This window comes from Aricia agestis, chromosome Z, assembly GCF_905147365.1.
Source record: "Aricia agestis chromosome Z, ilAriAges1.1, whole genome shotgun sequence".
In the NCBI taxonomy this organism is placed as follows: domain Eukaryota; kingdom Metazoa; phylum Arthropoda; class Insecta; order Lepidoptera; family Lycaenidae; genus Aricia; species Aricia agestis.
Genome location: NC_056428.1, coordinates 41021707 through 41045340, shown reverse-complemented (window position 1 = coordinate 41045340; position 23634 = coordinate 41021707). Strand labels below are relative to the sequence as shown.

Genomic DNA, 23634 nt, shown 5'->3' with positions numbered 1-23634 from the left:
ATTCAGGAGAATAAAGCATAAAAGAACATTATTGTAATCTATAATTTAATGGGCTTTTTACAACTGTGTGATGTTTTTTGGAGTACCTACTTGCATCTAAAATAATAGTAATCGGCACAGCCATCTTAAATTATTATTGTAAAATGCATTCTGTTCCTATCATAAACTATTAAAGTACCAATATTTGGGTGTGTGAATATTTAAAATTGTTAAGGTTATGATAAAATATGAAACTTTTAGTTCTTCGTCTATATTATTCAAAACAATTGAATCTCTACAACCAATTTACACCGAAGGCTATTCAGTAGAGGTATATTCAGCTAATCTATCAGTAAATCAATTAATCAGTCACACCATATATCATTGTGTAATCAAACCATAATAATATTATATTGAATCTAACATTGATATGCGAAACAATAACAGATCATATCTAATTATATATATTGTAAGCTATTGTTCTAGCTCACTCTAACTCAGTTAAATTCTCCAATCAGTTCTTAACCAATTTAAAAGTACTTACAAGTATATACTTATAACATACTTTTCGATATGTAAAAAGTAACAGTTAAATTGGTAGTACTTTATAAATGTAATAATAATTATAATAACAGAGACATTATAATTTTTATTACACACGGTGCTGCTCGCCACTCGCCAGTTCTGTTATGCTGGAACTTGGTTTGACACGCTACCGCTTGTCTAGATTTAGTAAACAAACCATAGATTGAAACCGCTAGTTCTATACCCCTGAAGTTTTAAGGGGGCGACTAAAGCAAAATAAATGATCTTATAATTCATTTTTATACTTGATAGCTACGAATTGTTTCATTTTTTAAACATTGATACCACAATAGACATAACTACCAGTAGTTCGACTGCAAAGGAACGGACTGGTTTCAATACCTGTCAAATTCGTCGGGTTTCACTAGGATTATAAACGGAATGTGCCTTGCGCTGGCTGATATAATCTATTTTTTAATTATTTAAAATTTCAAAATTGGATTCTGACAATTTTCAATTTAACAACCCTAGCGACGATTTTCGTCATAATACGTAAAATTTAAAAATTTCAACATCAGTTCTAAGTCTGCATACTATATCATTCTGTCTACTCTGCTGATACTATATAATATATGTATAATATAATATTATATTATGTTTCTAAATATTTGAGCCTGATTATCTGACATATTTCACTTGTCATTGGTTACTTTCTTAAATACAAAGAGGATACATAGGTATTCGACCGAACAATAATATTTGTGAGGGTCCCTACTAGCAAAAACAAGATAGGTATATCTTAAAATTTTCTCGATAGAAAAAAAATGACACAATGCATTAAAATTTCACGAATATTTCATTTTTTTTAAAACGGTGCATTCCACTGAGTAAATATTTTAATAAAACCTTATATATTATAAAATTCTCGTGTGTATAAAATGTTAGGCCCCGTACTCCTCCGAAACGGCTTTACTGATTTTAACTAAATTTTATATGCATATTCAGTGGGTCTGAGAATCGGCTACTGGGTACTTATTATATTGATAAGCGCATTTGTTGAATAAATAATAGTAAATTATTACAACTCGAGACTGACGGCGACCATTGTTTGTGCGACGGGATAGCGATGGACGTTGCCATGGTGACATACACATTTAGTCACTTCAATAAAATAATATGGGTAATGGGAGAAATACTTTATATGGCAAAGAAACGTTTGCCGGGACAGCTAGTATAATATGAAATTCTATTACTAAAGGACTGCACTAGCGGATTTTTAAAATGTTGTTTACCTATCTATCGAGTTATTAAGAAAAAAACAACTTGGCACCGGCTGATTCCGCGTAAATCTTTTTCACCTGGCATCTAGCCCGGCCGCACATTGTCCGAAATTTCTGATCAGAAACAGTTGAACGTCCGCGCTGTCTCTTGCATTTTGTACTGAGCCGAGTGAGCTCGAACTCGCCGGAAGGATATTTCGGATAGTGTGCGGGATGGCGGTTCGGCGAAATTCAACTGTTTCTGATCAGAATTCGGACAATGTGCAGCCGGGCATAAATGACGGACCTAAGTGTAAAGAGAGAAAAGGACGATGTTTGTTTTTTTGTTTTATTCGCCCTCTTAGGATGAAGCCAAACGAGTCGTGAGTCGCGAAATTTCTGCCGCGTAAATATATTTTCATACAAATCATAACTCACAAAATTACGCTCGTGTGAATCAAACAGGACTTTTGTATGAAACTGAATGCAGCAGAATTTCTGCCAGCCGAAATTCTGCGATTCACAACTCACAAAATATTATGCTCGTTTGGCTTCACCTTTAAAGTCTAAAATTTTCTACAGTCGATATCAGTTTATGTTGAGTCGTATTAAATTTTACTGTCTAGTAATTGCGTAGTAATAAGGTCGATAATTACACTGTACCCAACATTTGTACAACAGGCAACTGGGTCAGATATCGGAAACCGCTGGCACGCCGGCAGTGGCGACGTTGTTCGGCGGAGTCACCGCTTCCTTCGTGTCCCTGGTCATACAACTTGAGGTGCTGGTGGAAATGATGAGCATTGGTAGGTAGATATTATATTATGACACTGTAATTTCATATATTTTGTTAAAGAACAATTTCCCTCTTTTTAGTAAAAGGCGTAAGAAACCCGCACGGGGCCACCCGTGCGAGATTCATACGCCGGTTCTTCTCACCGGGTTATAGTTCCGTACCGACGTTCAGAGAACATTAAAAAAATATATTCTGGTTAATTTTTTTTTAATTTCAGTTCATTGCACTATACACTGTTTCGATTCATATTTTAAATCCTATACGTGTAAGTTATTCCCAAATCTATCTCGAAGCAATTATACTTTTATATTATAGCGCGTAGTAATAATTAAAATACTTGTTTGTACTGAATTCAAATAAATCGGATCGAAACAAACAGGCGGTAAAAATTGCAGACATAATAAAAACAATATGAGAAAACCTCATCTTAGGTAAGGAGTTTAACTAATACTTAAGCTCTACTTAGGTTTTCTCCTAAGCTATTCCATTTTACAGTAGGAACCTGGTTTAACAAAAAAAAAAAAAATGCTAATTCCCCAAAGCTCTTTTTACTTTATTAATTACATAAGTGCGCTGTAGTAATAAAATGAAGGTTTTAATTATGAAAGCAGTTGCTTTGAAGTGCTTTCGTGATAATAGTTATTTTGTGACTTACAGTCGTTATGAATCTTCCGAGATGTAACGTTGGATGATAACGACTTTACAAATTAAATTAATTTACGTACGCTCCTTTGTATGAATGTGTTTATGTATAAATTTTAAAAAGGGCCTTATGCGAGTTCTAAAACTTGCTTCGCGTTCGAACTTCGAAGCGACTTTCGAAGCATTGGATTCCGGTCCGTGTACGTTATCGATAGTATAAATTCAATTGTATTAGTTTCAGAGCGAATTGAAACGAATTTCATACATTTTCATAACTTGTAAGTTCCACTATTACTGCCTTCGACTACTTTCTACCAGACTCCTTCCATAGTAATATTATGTAACCAAGATGCAGAGAACAATCACTGGTAAACTATGTTTGTCGTATCGCGTCACGTTTTCTCTCGTTCATTCACTAACCCATATAAATGCTCACTGTTTATTCTATATACCGTCTACACAAAAGTATTTCTTTTATAGTGCCACTATTCTTCACAACAAAGCTAGTATAAGGTTTTAATATTTTATGAAGTCCAGATTACAATGCCTTGTTTAACGTTACCATTCCATTTTATTAATAAGCTATTGTACGCTCCGTGTTGGATGAAGGTTTCTTTCTATAACAAAGTTTAGAATCAGTACTAAGTGATCTTATTGATTTTGATTTATACCTTACCCACTACTGATTCAGTAGTAAGTGGTAAGGTATAAAACATTTTACTATTACACCTAAGACCTATGCAGAAGAAATCGAAGGCAGTACGCCTTCGTCTTCTTCTGTGTAGGCTGATTTTGTGTTGCTTATATTAGGCTGGCATTGAAAAAAACTAATATAATGAAAATTTTAATTTGATATTTTTGGCCAATTCACACAATATAATTATGTTATTCTGATGTATAAAAAATATTATTATAAAATTTCATTAAAATCCATTTAGTACTTTTTACGTGAAAGAATATAATAAACATATTCTTATATACAGTGTGTTTGTGTAAACACCGTTATCCTCGAAACCATCAAACGAGACCGTCAAAATGAACAACTTTTTCTATGAGAACAATGCTGGAAACTCAAAAAATAGGCCGTCTTCATAATAACCATACGGATGCCCAGATCGGCAATTTGTATTCGTATGAAGATGGATTTTTTTGAGTTCCCAGCATTGTTCTCATAGAAAAAGTTGTTTGTTTTGACGGTCTCATTTGATGGTTTTGAGGATAACGGTGTTTACACAAACACACTGTATATAGCACTTAAAATATAACAATCAAATTAACAACTCCCCGGACTCCATCGAACAAAAAAGGAATCTTACCACTTCATTAAACTCTAAGCATAATTATGTTTAAATGTTATATTATAGCAAAAAAGTTATAGTTACAGTATTATTTAAAAAACATCGTACCTCGCGTGAATGTTTGGCAAATACCAATTAGTTCAACCGTAAAACAAACATGATGTCGATTAAAATGCTGCCCCCAGCGTATAACATTGAAATACAGATCAGTGTTATTTAAAAAAATAATATTTATTAATATAAAGCTAGTTAAAATAAGCAAACGAGACCTTAAAATTCAGTCTAATAGTGTGATTTATACTTAGTACACCTAGAGTCTAGTCCTAGATAGAGACTTTTGTGTTGGTACAAAACTCTCATCTCATACTCAGGCCGTCTCGATCACTCTCTCTTATGAGCAGTAGCGGCGCCGGATAAAAAGGGGCGCCGAAGGCAAACAAAAGGACGCCAAATTTTTTCAGCACTATCAACACCCCGGGCGCCGAAGGAATCTCGCCTAGAGAGATGGTAGTGCTAAAACCGGCTCTGCTTAAGAGCATATTGTGTGCGTGAGATAGCGCGCGATTGAAGCGATATTCGAGGTACGAGTATGAGAATCGGGCCCCTAGGAGGTTCATAGTTCATCAGATGAATTTAACATAATAATATATGGACTTTGATGCTAAATGAAGCGTTGGATATGAATATGGAATCCAACCGAAATTATGTGCATGTATTAACATAACATTAATTGATGATAAATTCGAGCTAGCATTATGCGGGATTAAGTATAGTTGAACTGATCTATGAGTTTTATCATTTATGACATTGTTGTTTGTGTAATCTATGTAGCTTGGAAAATTCTGAATTAACATTAACCTTTAATCCATAAATTACTTTCATTAAAAGCATCTGAAAACTATGTTACTTCAAACTTTCAACTCGAAAAGAAAACGTCTATAAATCTGGATACATAGTCTGGACTCTATACCTAACTAAAGTTTTCGTATTGATGGATAACTCGAACTATAGGCATCCGCGCAAACGAGCGATTTGGCTACACCACGATATCACAAACAATAAATAATTATTGTACATATAATATAACACATCTTACAATGCTATATCCGACTATCCCGACATCTGTATATTCTTTCGTAAGCTTAGTTATTTTAAGAGAAATCTTAAACACTATTTTAATAAATAACCCACGGTCAATTAGTAAAGTTGAAACTACTATTATAATGATAATTTAATTAACAACTTGGTGTACTGTCACAGTTATAATTTTAATTTTTGTGAGATTAGTATTAGTTTTATTTCAAATTATTATTTGTTTAAAAGATAAGAGATCTTTTTTGTTACACACATATTTTATCATTATCATTGATCACCATATTCACTACATTTCATCTCGTCTAATTTCTGTCGCATACGCACGCTGTACTTCACCTGTCATTAGATCTCATTTTATCTGTAAACAAACTGTATGTACAAATGTCACAAATGCTGTTCTTTTGGTGAGTCCATAAAATAAATAAACAAATAACGATATATTTATATCATCGGGGTGTAGCGGGATGCATAAATTTGATGATTTTTGATTGAAATCGAACCTTAGTTAATCTTTATTTCTTATTTTTATCATAGAACGAAACATACGACTATAAACTTTCTGAGTGTAATTTATAGAAATCATTATTTATAGAAATCATTATTTATAGGTACTGGTAAAGTTATGAAATGCAATAAGAGTTTCAAATTGGCAACATTTTGTAATTAAAACTCGTTATAGGAAATACCTCATTAACATTATAATTACTGAAAAATATTTAATTGGGACATAATAGTCTGTTTTCAATTATTTTCTTTCAAAATATTCAGTAATAGGCGTTACTTAATGCTGCGAGTTTAATAAAACATATTTTTTGAAAAAGTATTAATATTTTATTAGATACGTTAATCATAATTCAAAACTTCCTCTTCACGCTTTAACTGATGTATAATTATATATTGCTATGTAGAGTTCGTGCATTTTCTCTCGTAAATATGCTGTTACCATGCGTAATATTATCGCATGCGCGCGGATCTGTGGGCCTAGACAAGTGGCAAGCGATTATCGTAAACGCTAACTTTCTATGGGATTTGACAAATCAAATGTAGTCAAATCGCATACATTTTGTTAGCGTTTACGATAATTGCTTACCACTTGTCTACTAGGGCTGATCCGCATGAAATTTGCCCGCATCCTATCATTTCGCAGATGATTTTCCTGTCATGCGGGGAAAAGTTATGCGGCCAGGAGTAGGTTGACATCCGCTAGCGGTGACAACATGAAAAGCGCCCTTCGGCGCTGTTGCGATGTTACATCTTCAATCAACATTTTGTACACTTCTCATTTTTTATTTTTTTTTATGAAATATAAGGAAACGAGCAAACGGGTCACCTGATGGAAAGCAACTTCCGTCGCCCATGGACACTCGCAGCGTCAGAAGAGTTGCAGGTGCGTTGCCGGCCTTGTAATAGGGCCTCCCCTATTGCCCCCTCCCGGCACGAATGGGCCGGCTTGACCCTCGTCAAGCCGGCCCATTCGTGCCGAAGCATGGCTCTCCCACGTATAATATATGGCAATTTTCGTACTTTTTTGTAATTACTGCTACAATTTTGCTCACTCCGACATCCAATTTCTGTAAACGAAGTAGTGACTGTACTCGTTGCAGAATTATTTAATTAAACTTAGTATTGCACGAATACTCTTTTAGAATGGAATTACACTGACAAAGAGATGTTTGCTAAAGATCTGGACGGTGGGAGAATGCGACTACATATTTTGTTGTAATGTCTGTTTGTACAACCGCTAAAACGACCCTGGATACCGCCCGCTACTTGTTTATCGATTATTGTCATACAATATAAACATTATAAAAATCTTCTTAATACAAATTGGCCATAACATTTTCCTTGGTCAGAGCATTACGCGTGAGTATCTATCTAGACTGATTGTGATAAAATTATGTACAGTTATGGAGTAGACAATAGTATTATAATAGTAATAGTATTGACATAATAATCTTGAAGTGATGATTTTGGATCGAATAATATAAAAAATCGCCATACATATTACATGATAATGAATGTTATTAATTCCCAGTTCGGTTGATACTCGTAGTTGTCACTTGATAAAATTACGAATAATAACTACTAAACCAATGTTTATAGCGAGCTTTAAAAACAATTAAAGTTCAGGAGAATCATGTGCTAGCATTTACTCTTTTAACCAACTTACAATACAATCCGTAATTATTTTTGCCATGCGAGCTCACAAAGAGATGTTTTGATCGTTTCGCAAACCTTTATTTTCAATTCACGTTTGTTCTTTGGCTGAGTCTTTTTATGTTTTCGTTCCAGTACTCGCTTTGAGCTCTTTTATATTATTTGAAATTCTTCAATATTCTAAAAACAATTTATATGAACTATCTTATGCTTACACGGAAAACAATGCGCTTTTCATTATAGTATAAAGTGCATAAAAACGAGCGCTTATCTCTATTGTCAGCATCAGCTACTGTTAAAATAGGTGGGTTCCAATGCTACTTTAAATAACTTATACTAATGCCATCATCTTGTAAAAAATCGGCCAAGTGCAATTGGCTCCGTAACATTATAGTTCTGTTTAATAATTTCTAGTTCTGTTTTACTCCAACTCAAGCTGCACTGTGTTGTAATTTGTTTCCATGCGCCAGAAGAAATCGCTTCACAGCGATAAAGCCGCCTTTGTGGTCATGCCGTGTTCTCGTGAATTCCATTTATTTCATATTTTGTACCTATAATAAAGCATATTTATTCATTATAGAGCAAATTAGGGCAAATATTGTCTTTTTTGTATTTATATACTTACCCTTTGGGTACGGAACCCTACAACCTGTCACTTGGGAACACACACCCACGCTCCGTCGATGTTATGCAAGTATAATTTTGCATGTCCCTTATTCGGGGGACTCCACGACTAAAAGCGTGTGTAACAATGTATTACATTAGATACAGCACATATAAAATTGTAATGTGTCGAGCTAGCGAACGGTCGTGCTCCACGTTACACACGCCGCAAATATTATTTAATTAATATTTTCGTGAATCGCGCGGCACGTTGCCGCTGCACGCTACCATGGCGCTCGTAGCCAACGAGTTGCTGGCGTTTATCCAGCACGCCATCGACACCATGGACGAGGTCAGCATCATACAGATCTGCAAGTCCTCCTTCACCAGTGAGGAGATTTGCAAGGGCAAGCAGCTGCTGTATGAGACGCTCGGCCAGAGCGCGAACATGCCGTCGCGACGAAGAGACGGAACCGAAAGGAGCGTGCAGGACATCATCATCCTGCTGAAGCAGACTGATCCAGATGAGGTACCGGCTTTTGTGGCTAAAGAGCTGCACAAGCTGTCGCCCGTCACGTTGGACCACGTCGACGTCGTCAGCCTACTGAAGGACATCAGGTTCCTGAAGGAGGAGCTGACCGGAGTTCGGGGTAGATTGCAGGCGTCAGAAGCTATCATTAGTGATCTACGTAATGAATTATCACAACTAAAAAGTAATAATTCATTATGTAGGTCACCAGCTGACGCCGCATTCGTCACTCATCGCCGAGGCGCACAAGCGATTACGTTTAGCCCGTCAGCATTATCGGACGGGTCAACGAACGCCGCCGCTGCCGCCCCCGCCCGCGCTGCCCTCCCGGTTGCGCCGACGCCGAGTCCACAGGCGACCCAGCAAAACTACGCGACTGTTGCTGGTCGCCCCGCGCCTCCCCCGCGGGCGCATAAAAATGGGGAAAATGAGAGCCGTAAGGCTTCGGAGAGTCGCAAGACTACGGAGAGCCGCAAGGCTACGAAGAGCCGCAAGGCTAAGTCTTCTCGACCTGGCAAGGACGAGAGCAGGAGGTGCGATGAGGAGGGCTTCATACTGGTGGAGAGAAGGAAGAAGAAGCCCGCCGCCCGCAACCATCGCGGCACCGCGCCATATGTACCTGAGCTGCGTCTGCGGAGCGAGGTCCCCGCGACGTCCCTGTACATATCCTGCCTGCACTGGTCCATGGAGGTCGAAGACGTCGTGGACTACATCAGTAAGAAGACATCCCTCCACTTGAGGGTCGAGCGTCTGCAGTCTCGCCACAAGGTCAACTTCTCCCGACCTTTGAAGCGGAGGAATTCTGGCCGACTGATGTGGTTTACCGAAGGTTCCGGGGGAGACTCCGGTATGAAGCGCGCGTCACGTCGCCGTTAATTCGTGATAATGTGTAGTTGTTAAGTTTATATAATTTTTATGTATGTTAGTCATTAAGGTATATATTGTATGGGCCTACGTGGCCTGATTTGAATAAATAAAAAAAAAATACGCATGTCATAAGTGAAACTACTGTCCAAAATCGTTACGACGTGCCGTCGTTATGCAGTATTATTGCGACTCTTTTTATGACGTGACCGTGAAAACTCTCAACGTGCCTGAGGTTTCACTTCAGAATCCTTAGTCTGTGTACACTGCACAAGCTGTAATTACAAACATTTGTGTAAGGGTTTATGAGGTAGTGGAAATGCCAGCGGAGTGTCACAACTTTCCCGGCACTGGCTGTTGGAACAACTTTTACCCTGCCTGGATTATCTTTTCTGATTGATTTACGGCTTTATAATACTTTGTATTCTTGTTGTTTTCTATAATTTCTTCTTGTCAGATAAAACACAATGATTAGATTGATTAGAGATTATGTGAAAGTTTGCCTCGTGTTACGTATCTTAAAAAAAATTGGTTCATAATTCATGAAAAAAAATATATTTAAATTGTTAGCGAATTTTTCCATATATATGTGAATGTAAATAGCCATTCTCCTTCCAGTTACCTTTGGAAGACTATTTGCGTTTATTATATTCTATCTATACATCTATACATCTATACAGCTATACATCTATACATCTATACATCTATACATCTATACATCTATACATATACATACATATTACATACATATAAATAAAATTGGAGTGTCTGTTTGTAATATTGAAAGAATCGTTTTTTACTAAATGCATATGAATGTATATAGGGTACAGAAACCAAAACAACATTTTTTACAATTTTTATCTGTATGTCTGTCTGTCTGTCTGTCTGTTTGTTCTGGCTAATCTCTAAAATGGTCGGAGCGATTTTGACGGGACTTTTTAGGCTCATAGCTGATGTAGTAAGGAATAACTTAGACTACTTTTTAACCGACTTCCAAAGAGGAGGAGGATTATTTCACTTTTTTTATAAATAAACCAAGGGTTTTTTTTTCTTTTTTATTATATTTTTTATCACATTTTGCTGACGCGGACGAAATTGCGGGAAACAGCTAGTTAATAATATTATAGCTGTAGCGAATAGTAGTATAATACTTATTAGCTATGTCCACACTGTGCACTTTCATCTTCAATTTTCGTCATCAACTTTCACATTGGCACATTCAATAATTGAATGTGTCAAGGAACGCAACGCCAATATTGTCATTTTTCAAGTTTTGGATACGGTCAAAGGGCATGCGTCGCGGGCATGCCTCACGTTCGCTGTTGACTGCGCTATAACGCATGCCCTTGAACGAACACGAAAAGAAAAAGGCACAGTGTAGACAAAGCTATTATTTATCTACTATAACTAAGTACTTATATTATCATTTCACATTAATATTCATGTTATTGATATAACTAATAATATAGACTTAATATATGACTAATAACTATAAATTTGCTAATAACTATAAAATAAACTATAAATTCACGTTACGCATCGACAAATACGTTTCAATATTGAAAGCTTTTATATTTTAACTTGCTCTGTATGTAGTATATTAGTTCGGGCGGAATCTTTGAACTCAATTTTGAAGTAGATATTTAATAACATAATTACAAAAAAGTTCGATCTGTAAATATGAAGCGGCATCCGTCTCGCGAGCTGCAATTTATCGGTTGTTAACCATTTCATAAAGTATCAACAGGAGCTAGCTCGAGGCTCGTCAGGAGGTCGATTGTGCTCACACTAAGCGGGGTGTCTAACGAGCGATGTAAGCGATACATGAGCGGAAGCGGCCCTGCTAATTGGTACGCTCACACTAACCACAACACATGCAGTAGTGTAACTAAAATCCGCATTCAGAGGCACTTAAAGATTACTGACTTAAATAAAGATTTTGACATAAACTCTATACGTTTTCTGTCAAATGCTGTATTAAATTAAAGTTAAGTAATGATTAACATCTCTGACTTAAGCCGTGTTGTTATAAACAAATTAGTAATACGGAAGCAATTTTTACTCGGACGCTAAAATATGATTCTGATCTTTATAGTTAGGTATCTGGTAATCGTGTATCCGATTAGGATAGTCTATTGGGAAGTTGATCTACTCTATATTAAATTATATTATATTATACTGCGCTCTAGTTGAGCTATGCTAATACTTGCATTAACATAGCTGTAACTCTATTGATCTCTCATAGTTGAGAATAAACTTTGCTTTTACCAGTAAGTAAATCCTAGTAACTTAGTCTAGACTAGTCTAGACTCTAGAGTACAGCGCAGGTATCGGCACACGTCCTTGGGTCCTACGTGGGTCCTACAAATGAATATGCAGAAACCTTAACAAAGGTTTCCATTTGCCAACTATTAATAAAAATATTTTGTATACGTCGCAGAAGTTATCCATATTGTACGTTGTACTTAGTAGATGACGACAGCCACATTGATAAGCGCAAGAGTTTCGAAAAATATTATTTTATAAAATATAAGGAGGTAAACCTTAAGAAACGTCTGACATGAATCACTGGCCAAGCTCAAAGACATTTAATGATTACTAAACTTTAACTTTATGACGATTTTGACAGAAGCTTCGTACATTTTGTGATAAATATATTCAAGTTTAGCTTGAGTATTCCGGCCCTAGGTAATGTTTTGATAATGTGACGATTTTGATAACAATCTCCTGTGTTATCGAGTATCTTTTGGTGTTTTCCACCGGTGGGTAAACACGATATTCAATTACACCCTGACCTTGTCGTGTGACACTATGTCTCCGTCACAGTGACACCTGACACATCGTCACAAGCCACCGTTATTGTTTACAATGTCTAAACCACAATAGACATAACGATCAGTAGTTCGACTGCAAAGAGACGGACAGGTTTCAATATCTGTCAAATTCGTCGGGTTTCACTAGGATTTTGAACGGAATGTGCCTCGCGCTGGCTGATATAATTTATTTTTAAATATTTAAAATAAAGATTTCAAAATTAGATTCTGTCAATTTTAATCGCATGTGCCAAAACACAAACAACAATACGACCAAAGAGGAACACGTCCATCGAATATGTCATAGTTTTGAATTCGTAGGTAACAAGTTAACAACCCTAGCGACAATTTTCGTCATAATACGTCAAATTTAAAAATTTCAACATCAGTTCTAAGTCGGCATACTCTATCATTCTGTCTACTCTGTCTAAACTGTGAGCTCCAAATCCATATTAATAACACATAAGCTAAATGTTTTCTTCTTGAACTCTTTACCTATTACCTTTTAACTGATTCGAAAACGACTAGCTGATAAGTTCTGTTATTTCCGTGCGATAAACCTGCACTAATGAAGTTGTGGGTACAAGTAGGTATCGTTTAAAATTTAAGGAATTTTGGCAGGATGGGAAAAACGTGCAACGAATTTAATGGCTCAACATAAATAAAAGTCCCTGAAGAGGCACGAAGAAGTCATAACTTACGTTGAGTTTCATCAAATATACTGGACATATAACTTATATTATATTATACCTTTGCAGCAAAAATGCACGTACCTGTAGATTTAAAATCAGAATCGGATTTTTTTTCTGAAATAAGGCGATCAGTCTTCTTAATTTCCGACTTGAGAAAATGTTAATTCAATATTGGGATTACTAAGCTTATAATTCTACGTGAACTTGAGAGATCATAAATATTCGATAGGATTTTAAAAGCAAACTAGAACCGGGCCAGAATCTGTTTAATCCGGCCGCGCTAACGCCTAATTCCGAAGGCTCTAAATATTCAAGCTTAGCGTGAGCTTACACAGTAAATTACAAAAATCGATCCGACTATGTGCTTAGTATGACTCGTACTCGATATGATGGAATTACTTTTATCAACATGGAACTAGGGTAACGTTCTACTATTAAAACAATTAAAAACGGTACCACGAAAAAATGTTACTAAAGTACTATTAGGCAAATACTAATGTTTCAACATTGAATACTATGTGTAAGAAAGATATAAATAAAGTTAAAAACATCGCATTGACGTCGGTAAACAGAGAAACTATGCACTCAGAAAAAGTCATGAAATTCAAATTCTTTATTATACTGATACAATAACACACATAAGCACATTGTGGATAGTATACATCACGTCGTCTGAATAAATCCCAAAGTTAATTTTTCGTTTATTTTTCCGGGGCAACGTTTCCAAACATGTGCGCAAAACCTACGCGCCTAGATAGATAGCATTCTTTATTGCTCACAAATTGGTATTATATAATATAATAACTTATTTAGTAGCTTATTACGCGCAAGTAATACGCGAGCTTTCCTGAACTAGGTCTTAGACCTCATATGATACATGATACATTGTGTTCAGAAAATCTCGATCATTACAATATCGATCAATTAATTCACAAAGTCATCAAATAAAAACATAAAACGGTAATTAAATTATTAGTAAAACCAATTTTATATCTCCTCCTGTGTTACTGTTGAAGTTTAACGATAAATTGAACTGAACTCGGTTAGCTGAAATTAGGTTTAAAATGCCGATACTCGGGACAGTTTCAACATTTAACTATTCAATTAGCACGAATTTCTGTGTCGCCTCTCGCAACCGTTTATATTAACGTGTTGTAATTAATTAAGGCTAAAGTTAGTTGTAATTATCACACTGCATGGTATTTGGGAGTAATTGTGTTATAAATTATTATTATTAAACTATAATCAATATTAACGTACCGGAAAATAATTGTTCTCGCCAAAGTAATTTACCGCCACACATTTTGTTAGCGTCCATGCGAAATACCAATAAAGAAAATCTATGTATATTTTTAATGACTATAATATTCACAATGCACGTGAGCTCCGAGGAAATATAATAAAAAAACGATTTTATAATTTTATATGTATATTTTCTATATTTATTTCTACTATTATAGGTTTTCCCTAAATCGATAGAAAGTGATTTTAATGATGATTGATGCGGAGCGGCGGCGTTTCTAAGCTTTTATTTCATCTCCATCACTATATTATACTTATCTATCTCGATGCATAAACATGAACAATGTCCAATCAGAGAAGTTGATTCCTAGGCAGATGGCTAGGCAGATGGGGGACCTACCTAGTTTGATCACGGTCGATATGATCCGACCAAATGACGTTGGTTGCCTAGGAATGAATTTCCTCGACGGTATACAGTTGCTTCTCCACAGGAACCCTCCTGGCCTACACGCTGGTGTCGACGTGCGTGCTGGTCCTCCGCTACCAGCCTCACTCCACCAACCTGATCGAGCTGCTGCCGCACAGCCTGCGCACCCCCGTCGACCCACATCCCACCGCAGACACTGTATTCGCCGTGAGTATACTAGATCGCAGTAGCAGCATAACCATCTACGAGACTTTCTGAGCAAGCTATTTATTCATTGTCTCCTGCAGAATCTTCATAATTATGAAAGCATCAAATTAGACTTTTGTAGCGAGAGTCTGATATTAGGTAGTAAGGGTTTTTCTTCTTTACCTTTGCGGTCACTGCGTAATATTATTTTACTTAATAACCATACTAAGCTATTTCGGTAATTTAAGTTGTAATATACAATATTGTTAGAAGTTGTATATATTCATGTACCGACTCTATCTTTGACTAGAATTTTTCCATAATTTACATTTCGAATGAAGCTTATGAATATATTTTCTACGATAGTGAACTAATGTTTAGTATAGGCATATCGCACGCTGAGAACGAAAGTGACCGATATCAAAATTTTGGTTAAATGAGTTAAATATACAGAATGACTTAAAAAAGTACAATCTATCATACTTATAATAGAAAACTGGCTAATTATGGTAAGAAAAGGATAGAGCTATATTTCGGTCTCTTTGTCACTCAAGCATTCTCGCCCCCCGCGCCCGAATCAAAGTGACGAAATCAGTGTTGCACCGTGAGTTGTCGTAGCAGGACGTTACAAGTTTAGTACCGCAGTGACCGATTACGCCTTGAGTCTGTTTATTTGTCAATGTTGGAGGTAAGTTACGTTACAATTTATATTCATAAACTGACCGATTTAGATTTAGGTCCCTTTTATGTTTTGTGTATTAGCAATTCCAGTGGCATATGTCAAATTTGGTCACCTATTTATTAAGAAATTAGTCTAAGTGATGGTCCCATTTTGAAACAGGTCTGTTTAGTTATAAGTATACTCTTAAATATTTTGTGCTATTCAAAAGAAAGTCTGTTTAATATTTTCAAGTTTGTTTTTCAATAGGCACATTCAGTAATAGTGCAATTCATTACTTTTTTCAGTGTTTAATGTTTTCTACTGAGTCAGCTATCCCAAAAGCTAAAAATGAAAAGAAGCGCTTTAATTCTTCAAATGGTGGAGGATAGACAGCAAAATGAGGTAATTTGGGATACTATTTATTTATGCTTCGTTTTTTGTCAGTAGTTATGTTTATTGTTAGTAAAAGAATTTAATATTATACTTGCTTGCAGAATCTTAAAGAGGCTTTGGAAATCGACAAAGAAAACATACCATCTAGTCCTTCAATCATCGAAAATACATCTCCACGTCTGGGCCAAGAACATCAGATAATACAAAACCCAAGCAAAAAATCAAATCCTTTAAATGCAAGTTATTAATTTCAATGTAAGACATGGGTCATTAACATCAACTTTTCTATCTTATGATAAAATGTTAAATTATTCATGTTTCAGGAGCCTGAAAGAGCTTGTCAAGAAATAAATACAGAACCAGACATTACTGACAAAACTTCGGAAACTACAGATGCTGTCCGACCACGTTCAAGAAGTTCCAGTACGAGCAGTTCTTCATCCTCAAGTAGTAGCAGTACTTCATCATCTTCAAGTACTTCAGTTACAAGTGAATTTCAAAATACAACTATTCCTGGTCCTAGTACCAGCAATTTAAGACCTCAAACAGGTAACCCACGTTTATACGCTCAATCACCCATACACCCTAATGAAAGTGATGTGGATCTAAGTGACTCTGATCCAACATACCGTGCTGTAAATTCTAATCAAAGAAGTAGACGTGTTTCCAGTACTAGCTCTTCATCTTCTGATTCTTCGGGTCAACCGCAACCCTCAAAAAGTAGGAAGCGTAAAAGGAACCCTGGTAACTGGAAACAGAATCAGACAAAAATATCACGAAACTCCGGAAAAAGTTACAGGTCTTTGTCCAAATCAAAAAAAATCATTCCAGCTAAGCATGTGAAAGGAACATGTACGAGCAAGTGTAGACTTAAATGTTTTGATAACATAAAAGAGGATGAGAGGTCTAATCTGTTTAAAGCCTATTGGGGATTGTCAAATTTGGAACTACAGCGTGCTTTTATTAGATCTTGCATGATAGAAGTGCAACCTAGGTACAGGTATTCAAATGCTCAAAACCCCCGCCTTCCAAACAACGCCTTTTATTTTACAGTAAATGGCAATAAGATCCGTGTTTGCAAATTGTTTTTCATAAACACTTTGGACATAACGGACAGACAGTTGAGAACCGTTAAGAGTAAAACCAATAGCCATGGTATCGTAGAGCCTGAAGGTAGAGGAAAGCATGACAACAAAAAGAGGGTAGACCCTGAATTGCTCCAAAGCATCAGGAAACACATAGAGTCCATACCGAGGGTAGAATCTTACTATTTAAGAGCTACTTCAAGTAGGGAGTACATATCTGACAGCAAAACTATAAGGGACCTCTGGACTGATTTTAACAATGATCAAAAAGAAAAAAGTCTGCCACAGTGCGACTATTGGTTATACTTGAACACTTTTAACAAAGACAGGTGTGAAACGTGTGTTGCGTACGAACTTGCTCCCGAAAGTAACAAAACACTGCTCAAGCCGAACTATGATAAACACCTCCAAGAAAAAGAGCTTTGTCGCCAAGAAAAACGGACAGACCGACGAAACATTGACGAGACCCACATTTGCGCAATTTATGATTTACAGTCCGTCATGTTATGTCCCAGTCCAAGTTATTTTTATTATTCTTCAAAAATAAACTGTCTTGATTTCACAATAACAGAATTAAAAAATGGGGAAGAGGATAAAAAGTCTTACGGAGACGTTTACTGTTATTTTTGGGACGAGACCCAGGGACAAAGGGGAGCCAATGAAATAGGCTCATGTATTTTTGATTACTTACGAACTTTTAGCGCAAAAAACGCAGATAAAAAGTAACATGTAACTTTTTATTCTGACAACTGCACTGGCCAGAACAAAAATAAAGTTATAGCTAGTTTATATTCATACGCTGTCGCTCATTTTGGTAACATCGAAAGTATAACCCATAAGTATCTAATAAAAGGGCACACCCAAAATGAAGCAGATAATGTGCATAGTTTGATTGAAAAAGAAATCAAGAAGAACGAAAAAGCAGGGCCTATATACATACCAGTTCAATTTGCTACCTTGATCAAAAGCGCTCGGAAGTCTGGACAACCTTTCATAGTCAAAGAAGTTAATTATGAATTCTTCTTAAATCTCAAACTACTTCAGGAGCAGTGGGGATACAACTTTAAGGAAAACCTCCATAAAGAAACAGTTTTGTGGAATGATCTTAAAGTACTTAAATTTGATAAGGCGGAGATGTTTCACTTTTATTACAAAACATCATACTCCGATGAGATTTTTTCTCAAATTGACATGAGAAAAAAATTATGGGTTTTAAAGAAATTGTACTTGAACAGCTATATGAGCATGCACTTGAGTTAAAAGAAAATAAAAGAAAAGATCTCAAAGATTTAGTCAGAAAAAATTTTATACCTACTATTTACGCCAGTTTTTATAATACTTTGTGAGTAACTAAACTTAAAAATAATAATAAATACATACGAGTATTAAGTGCTTATTATTAGGAGTAATATTAAAATATAAAATTTAAAGTGATATTACTATGTCATACTCAAAAAGCAAAGTCTGAATTAGTGTATTAAGCAGAGTTTAATTAAAATGATTTGATGACTATGACTACAAGACTGTTTAAACTGATAAGTTAGTGCTAATAATACAATTAATTTAGGAATTACTTATCTAAACCAGTGAAAACAGTAGGTAGGTACTCATTGTTTTGTTTATCTGAGTTAGTGTATTAAGCAGAGTTTAATTAAAATTATTTGATTTGGTAATACAACCGAATTGTAATTACAAAACTGTACTAAGTACTATGTTAGACTGATAAGTTAGTGCTAATAACGGCATATTGTTGAATTCGATAAATACCTACTTTATTGTTGTTACAGAAATATTATCGTGATAGATGTTACCTATGTTATATTTAGGAATTACTATCGAAACCAGTGAAAGCATGGTTTGGTTAATGTTGTCATTTGTTTAGCCTTGTTTCCTACAAATTTTTGATACGATTTTGATATTATTTTGTTTAGTGTGATGATTACAGGTTCCTATTTTGTCTAAGAAGTGATTTAATAAATGCCATTTAACTCTACTTCACTGTCTTATTCGGCTCTTTTGAGAAAATATACAAAATCATAAGAGGGAAACTGACTGATTTTTAGAAATAACCTTTTTTTCTTAAGCAATATTATAAATGAACAGACCTTTACCTAAAAAGGTCAGTAGACATAAAGAAACTTCTAATACTAAAGTGACCTATTTTTCCGAGTTTTTTTTCAAGCGCTATTTTATATAGGAAAATAATATTATTTGGCAAAAAATATTTTGTATATCTAAAGCTATTAAGTCAAACAATATAATGCAAAAGAAATTTATAACTTTCGTAATCATGTTTTAGTGTAATCGTAAAATGAACAGAAAATGCTTAGTCCCACAGACACATTTTCGTCTTTTCCCAAAAATTGCCAATTTCGAGTTGAGTCACTTTCGTTCTCAGCGTGCGATATATAGAATCAACTTCCCTAACTTCATTATAATGAAATCGCTCTAAAATCGTACAGAAATAAAGTCCTTTTAAAATCGTTATTACTTATTTCAGCAGGTAAATTATTTGTTTACTTGTTAAGACTGAAGACAAATTCAACGACCTAAAGAGTAAAGACTAAAGACTAACTAAAGCTCTAAAGGTCAACGTACACGTAATATCAACTCGGAAAGAGATCGTCACCGTATCGCCTTCGCCTCGCCGTCAACCAGGCGTCAACCTATAACGTATGCACGTATTACCAAAGCATATCAAAGGCGAGGCGATTACGTTACGGTTCCGCTTAGTGTACGTTGCAGGTAAGGAGTTTCATACAAACAATATTGAACGACTCGAGGCGATACGGTGCCGATCCCTTTCCGAGCTGATATGTGTGTCGTGACCTTTAAAGGCTCCGTCTAATGTTACTTAAGGAACTCAGCACTCAAACCCCAAAACAGTTCTATTAGATCTACTCGATACCGAATTGTAATTATCTGTGGCTTACTGTGTATCCGGCTGATTTATCGAACTCTTAGGTAGTCTTAGAACTTTTGACATACAATAGTGTATGTGGTAGCGATCTACCGAGGCGTAATAATATAATATTTTGTGTTAAAATCAATTAACATGCGCGGATGTCATAACCTACTATCTACCTACTGCTGTTGTGATTTTTTTATACTACACGAATAAAAATCTAATTATTAAATTCTTGGGTTTGTGTGCGAACTCCTCCAAAACGGCTCAATCGATTTTAATGAAATTTTGTATCTACATTCGTTAGGCCTGAGAATAGATTTTAACCTACTTTTTATATTGATACTAAACATAATTAATTTGGCAAAACAACGTATGCTGGGTCAACTAGTTATCTTATAAAAATTCTATAGTTCAAAAATAATATTATGCTATATTTTTATAATTTTGTAATTTTTGTAATTACGACGAGACATAGTGACTCTCTATATTAATGGGATATTTAGAAGTGCTCAAATCGAAAATTCGATAAGAAACGAATAAAGTGACAACATCGTATCGTACAATGCGAAAAGCGCTTTTGTATATGACGTAACGTTGTCTCAAGTATACACTATGCAGGGTTTGCTGTAAATGTGTAATTTTGCTGCAGCCAGCAACCTCGACAAAACCGAAACTGTGTGCGCTCGGTTTAATTACACAGAACATTCCTGGGGCCTTCTGGTATTTCCTTTGCAAATAAACCTGATCACTATTTATATAAACATAAACATTATTTTTGATTTGTGCGTAATCAAAAATGAATCCTGCTAGAACTTGTGACATTGGCGACAGATAAAGCCCAACTACGTTCCCAACACATTTTTCATTATTTTGGGTGGGTTCAAAATGTTATATCTTGATATAAATTAATATATAATACACACTGGTATATATTACTAATATGTAAAATAATATATAGTACACTGTGTTGGTTATAAAATTTCATTTTAGTGTAAAGATCGGTATAAAACAACTTAACAAATAACAACGATACAAATTAATAGCACCGCACTTGTTTTTCCCTCACAAACATTATTGGAATTCCCGAAAAATACACAAACATTTTTTCAGTGCATGTTACAAAGGCGTTGTTTTAAAATAAACTACACTTTGTTTGTCTACTAAATGGTGTGTACGAGAACTGTTTGCGAACATAATTTAATATTTTTCCAAACAAAGCCGCGTGGTGGAGCGATTTTATCCGTAATGAAATATGTGTGTGTCTCTGATCGGGTTTGTGAGATATTTCGTTACCGAAGCCAAGACGGCGTGCATTTCTTTACCTAATCTTACGTATCGTTTTTGTTGTTGTTGAAATTGATACTTTGTGTAGGGGAAACAACAAGAGTATATTAATTTCGTAGTTTTTGGGAATCAAACTGTGAATTATTCTACCTAATAAATTTGTTGATAGAGAGAAAAAGGTAACACAACAAGAGCTTTGATATTATTACCATATGGATTTCATAAACAGTCGTAATAATTGTTGCAAAGTCACGTCATCGTTTCTAATATATAAAAATAAGTCGGGTTTTACCTTCTTGACGCTATAACTCCAGAAGACACGAACCGATTTCCACGATTTTGCATTCGTTGGAAAGGTCTCGGGCTCCGTGAGGTCTATAGAATAAAAAAATCAGAAAAAACCCTTAAGAGAAAAGCAGGAAAATAGGGAAAATCATTTTATGGCAAAACAACGTTTGCCGAGACAGCTAGTCGTTTCTAAAATCGTATGACTGGAACGACCGCACTCAGAGTCATATAATTGTAGTGATTACTTAACTGTAATGTAATTATTAGTAGTAGTAACAATATATTGAGATTATGACATTAATGTTTATTAAATTAAAGTTAAGTAATAATTAAGTCCATCTGAGTGCCATCGTAAAACGCCCATAACATAATTTCGTAATGCGTAGGCCTACGCTCTACACGTAGCTTGCTACGAGTCAGCTACGACGCTTTGTTTCAAGTTTGAAATATGACTAAAAAGGTTCCTACGGCTGTACCCAGTGACATTTAATTATTACTTAACTTTAACACAATGAAGATTTTGACATTAACTCTATATATTATTTTAGCCTTCGTGCGGCCTGTAATCACAGCGAATTGAGAGGATTAAAATATTAAGATTAGAAAAAAAATAAAGATCTATTAGCAGTAAACAAGTAAGAAAAGCGTCCATTCATCACGAATGTGCTAGGTCCGGAACGTACGTGCCTGGAATACTGATCACGCCTTATCCTGGCTAAGTGCATAGAGGGATCGGGGTAATTGAACCCCCGCATTTATACTACTTACAAGTTTAACAGAGCATATGCATTACTTAGAGCCTTTTTCACCACTTCCTAAAAAAGTGCCGGATATGCTATCCACAACTTATTTGACGGATTCACGATATTATACCTGTCAAGTTAAGTGGTAGATAGCCTATTTAGCACTTACGGGAAGTGGTGAAACAACCCCTTAGCGGAGTAACACAGTGTTATAAAAACAGATGAAACATGGTTTTGATATCAAGAAGTATGTTTCATTGCCTGAACAACTAAGTCCTAATCTTTTGTTTAATTTCTAGATTCAGAATAAGGCATCATGTTTAATGTTCCTAATGTTGAATCTTTATAAACTAAATTTTGTAATTTTGTGCAAAGTTCACCGGGTCAACTAGGACGACAGTATATTCTGTGACCTTGCTAGATGTCAGCACAAAGTCCTAAGACAGCTGATCCTGCTGATCACATTCACCACATTCAACTAGATACAATAAAAATATGGTAATAAAACCTGTCATATATTCGTCTGTGCATACAGCACCCGGTAGCATACCAGACGATCCGTCTACTCGACTTCCGGTCTCGCGCCATAAAAACCCGATTTGAAAAATTTATTCGTTTTATTTTACTCTGCTACATAGCTATCGCTGTTTTCAAATGAAATATTAGAAATGTAAGTGCTGATTTACATTCCTTGGCCTCTATATTATGCCGTGCTAGATGTCGCCCGCAACTTCCTTGCGCCAAAATTCGTTTATCGCGCGGGAACCGTATATTTTTTCGTAATAAAAATTACTCTATGTCTTTTCCCGACACGCAAAGTATCTTCATACCTCAGCAAAATCGGTTCTGCGGTTTAGGCGTAAAGAGGTAACAGACAGACATACACACTTTCACTTTTATAATATTATATTATGTATGGATTGTAGCATGATTACATACCATCTGTATGTAAACATAGTACCATATCATGTTATTTAATAGCTCATCCAACTTAAAGTATGGACCCATGCCTCTTATGTCAAAATAATATGTATAAGCGTGCGTAACACGTACACTATTTAAAGCTTAGTATGTCAAAAGCTTTGTCCACACTGTGCCTTTTTCTGTTCGTCAAAGGCATGCGTTATAGCGCAGTCAACAGTGAACTTGAGGCGTGTCCGCGACG

At 35.6% G+C, this 23634-nt stretch overlaps 1 protein-coding gene across 1 annotated transcript in view; it reads left to right on the top strand.

Annotated features, from left to right (window-relative positions):
* Positions 1-23634, top strand: part of LOC121738988 (probable cationic amino acid transporter) — a 152433-nt gene that overhangs the window by 82918 nt on the left and 45881 nt on the right. Inside the window, exons 9-10 of the mRNA XM_042131289.1 lie at positions 2445-2569; positions 14986-15128. Of these exons, the coding sequence (XP_041987223.1) occupies positions 2445-2569; positions 14986-15128 (268 nt within the window). The remainder of the gene's footprint in view (positions 1-2444; positions 2570-14985; positions 15129-23634) is intronic.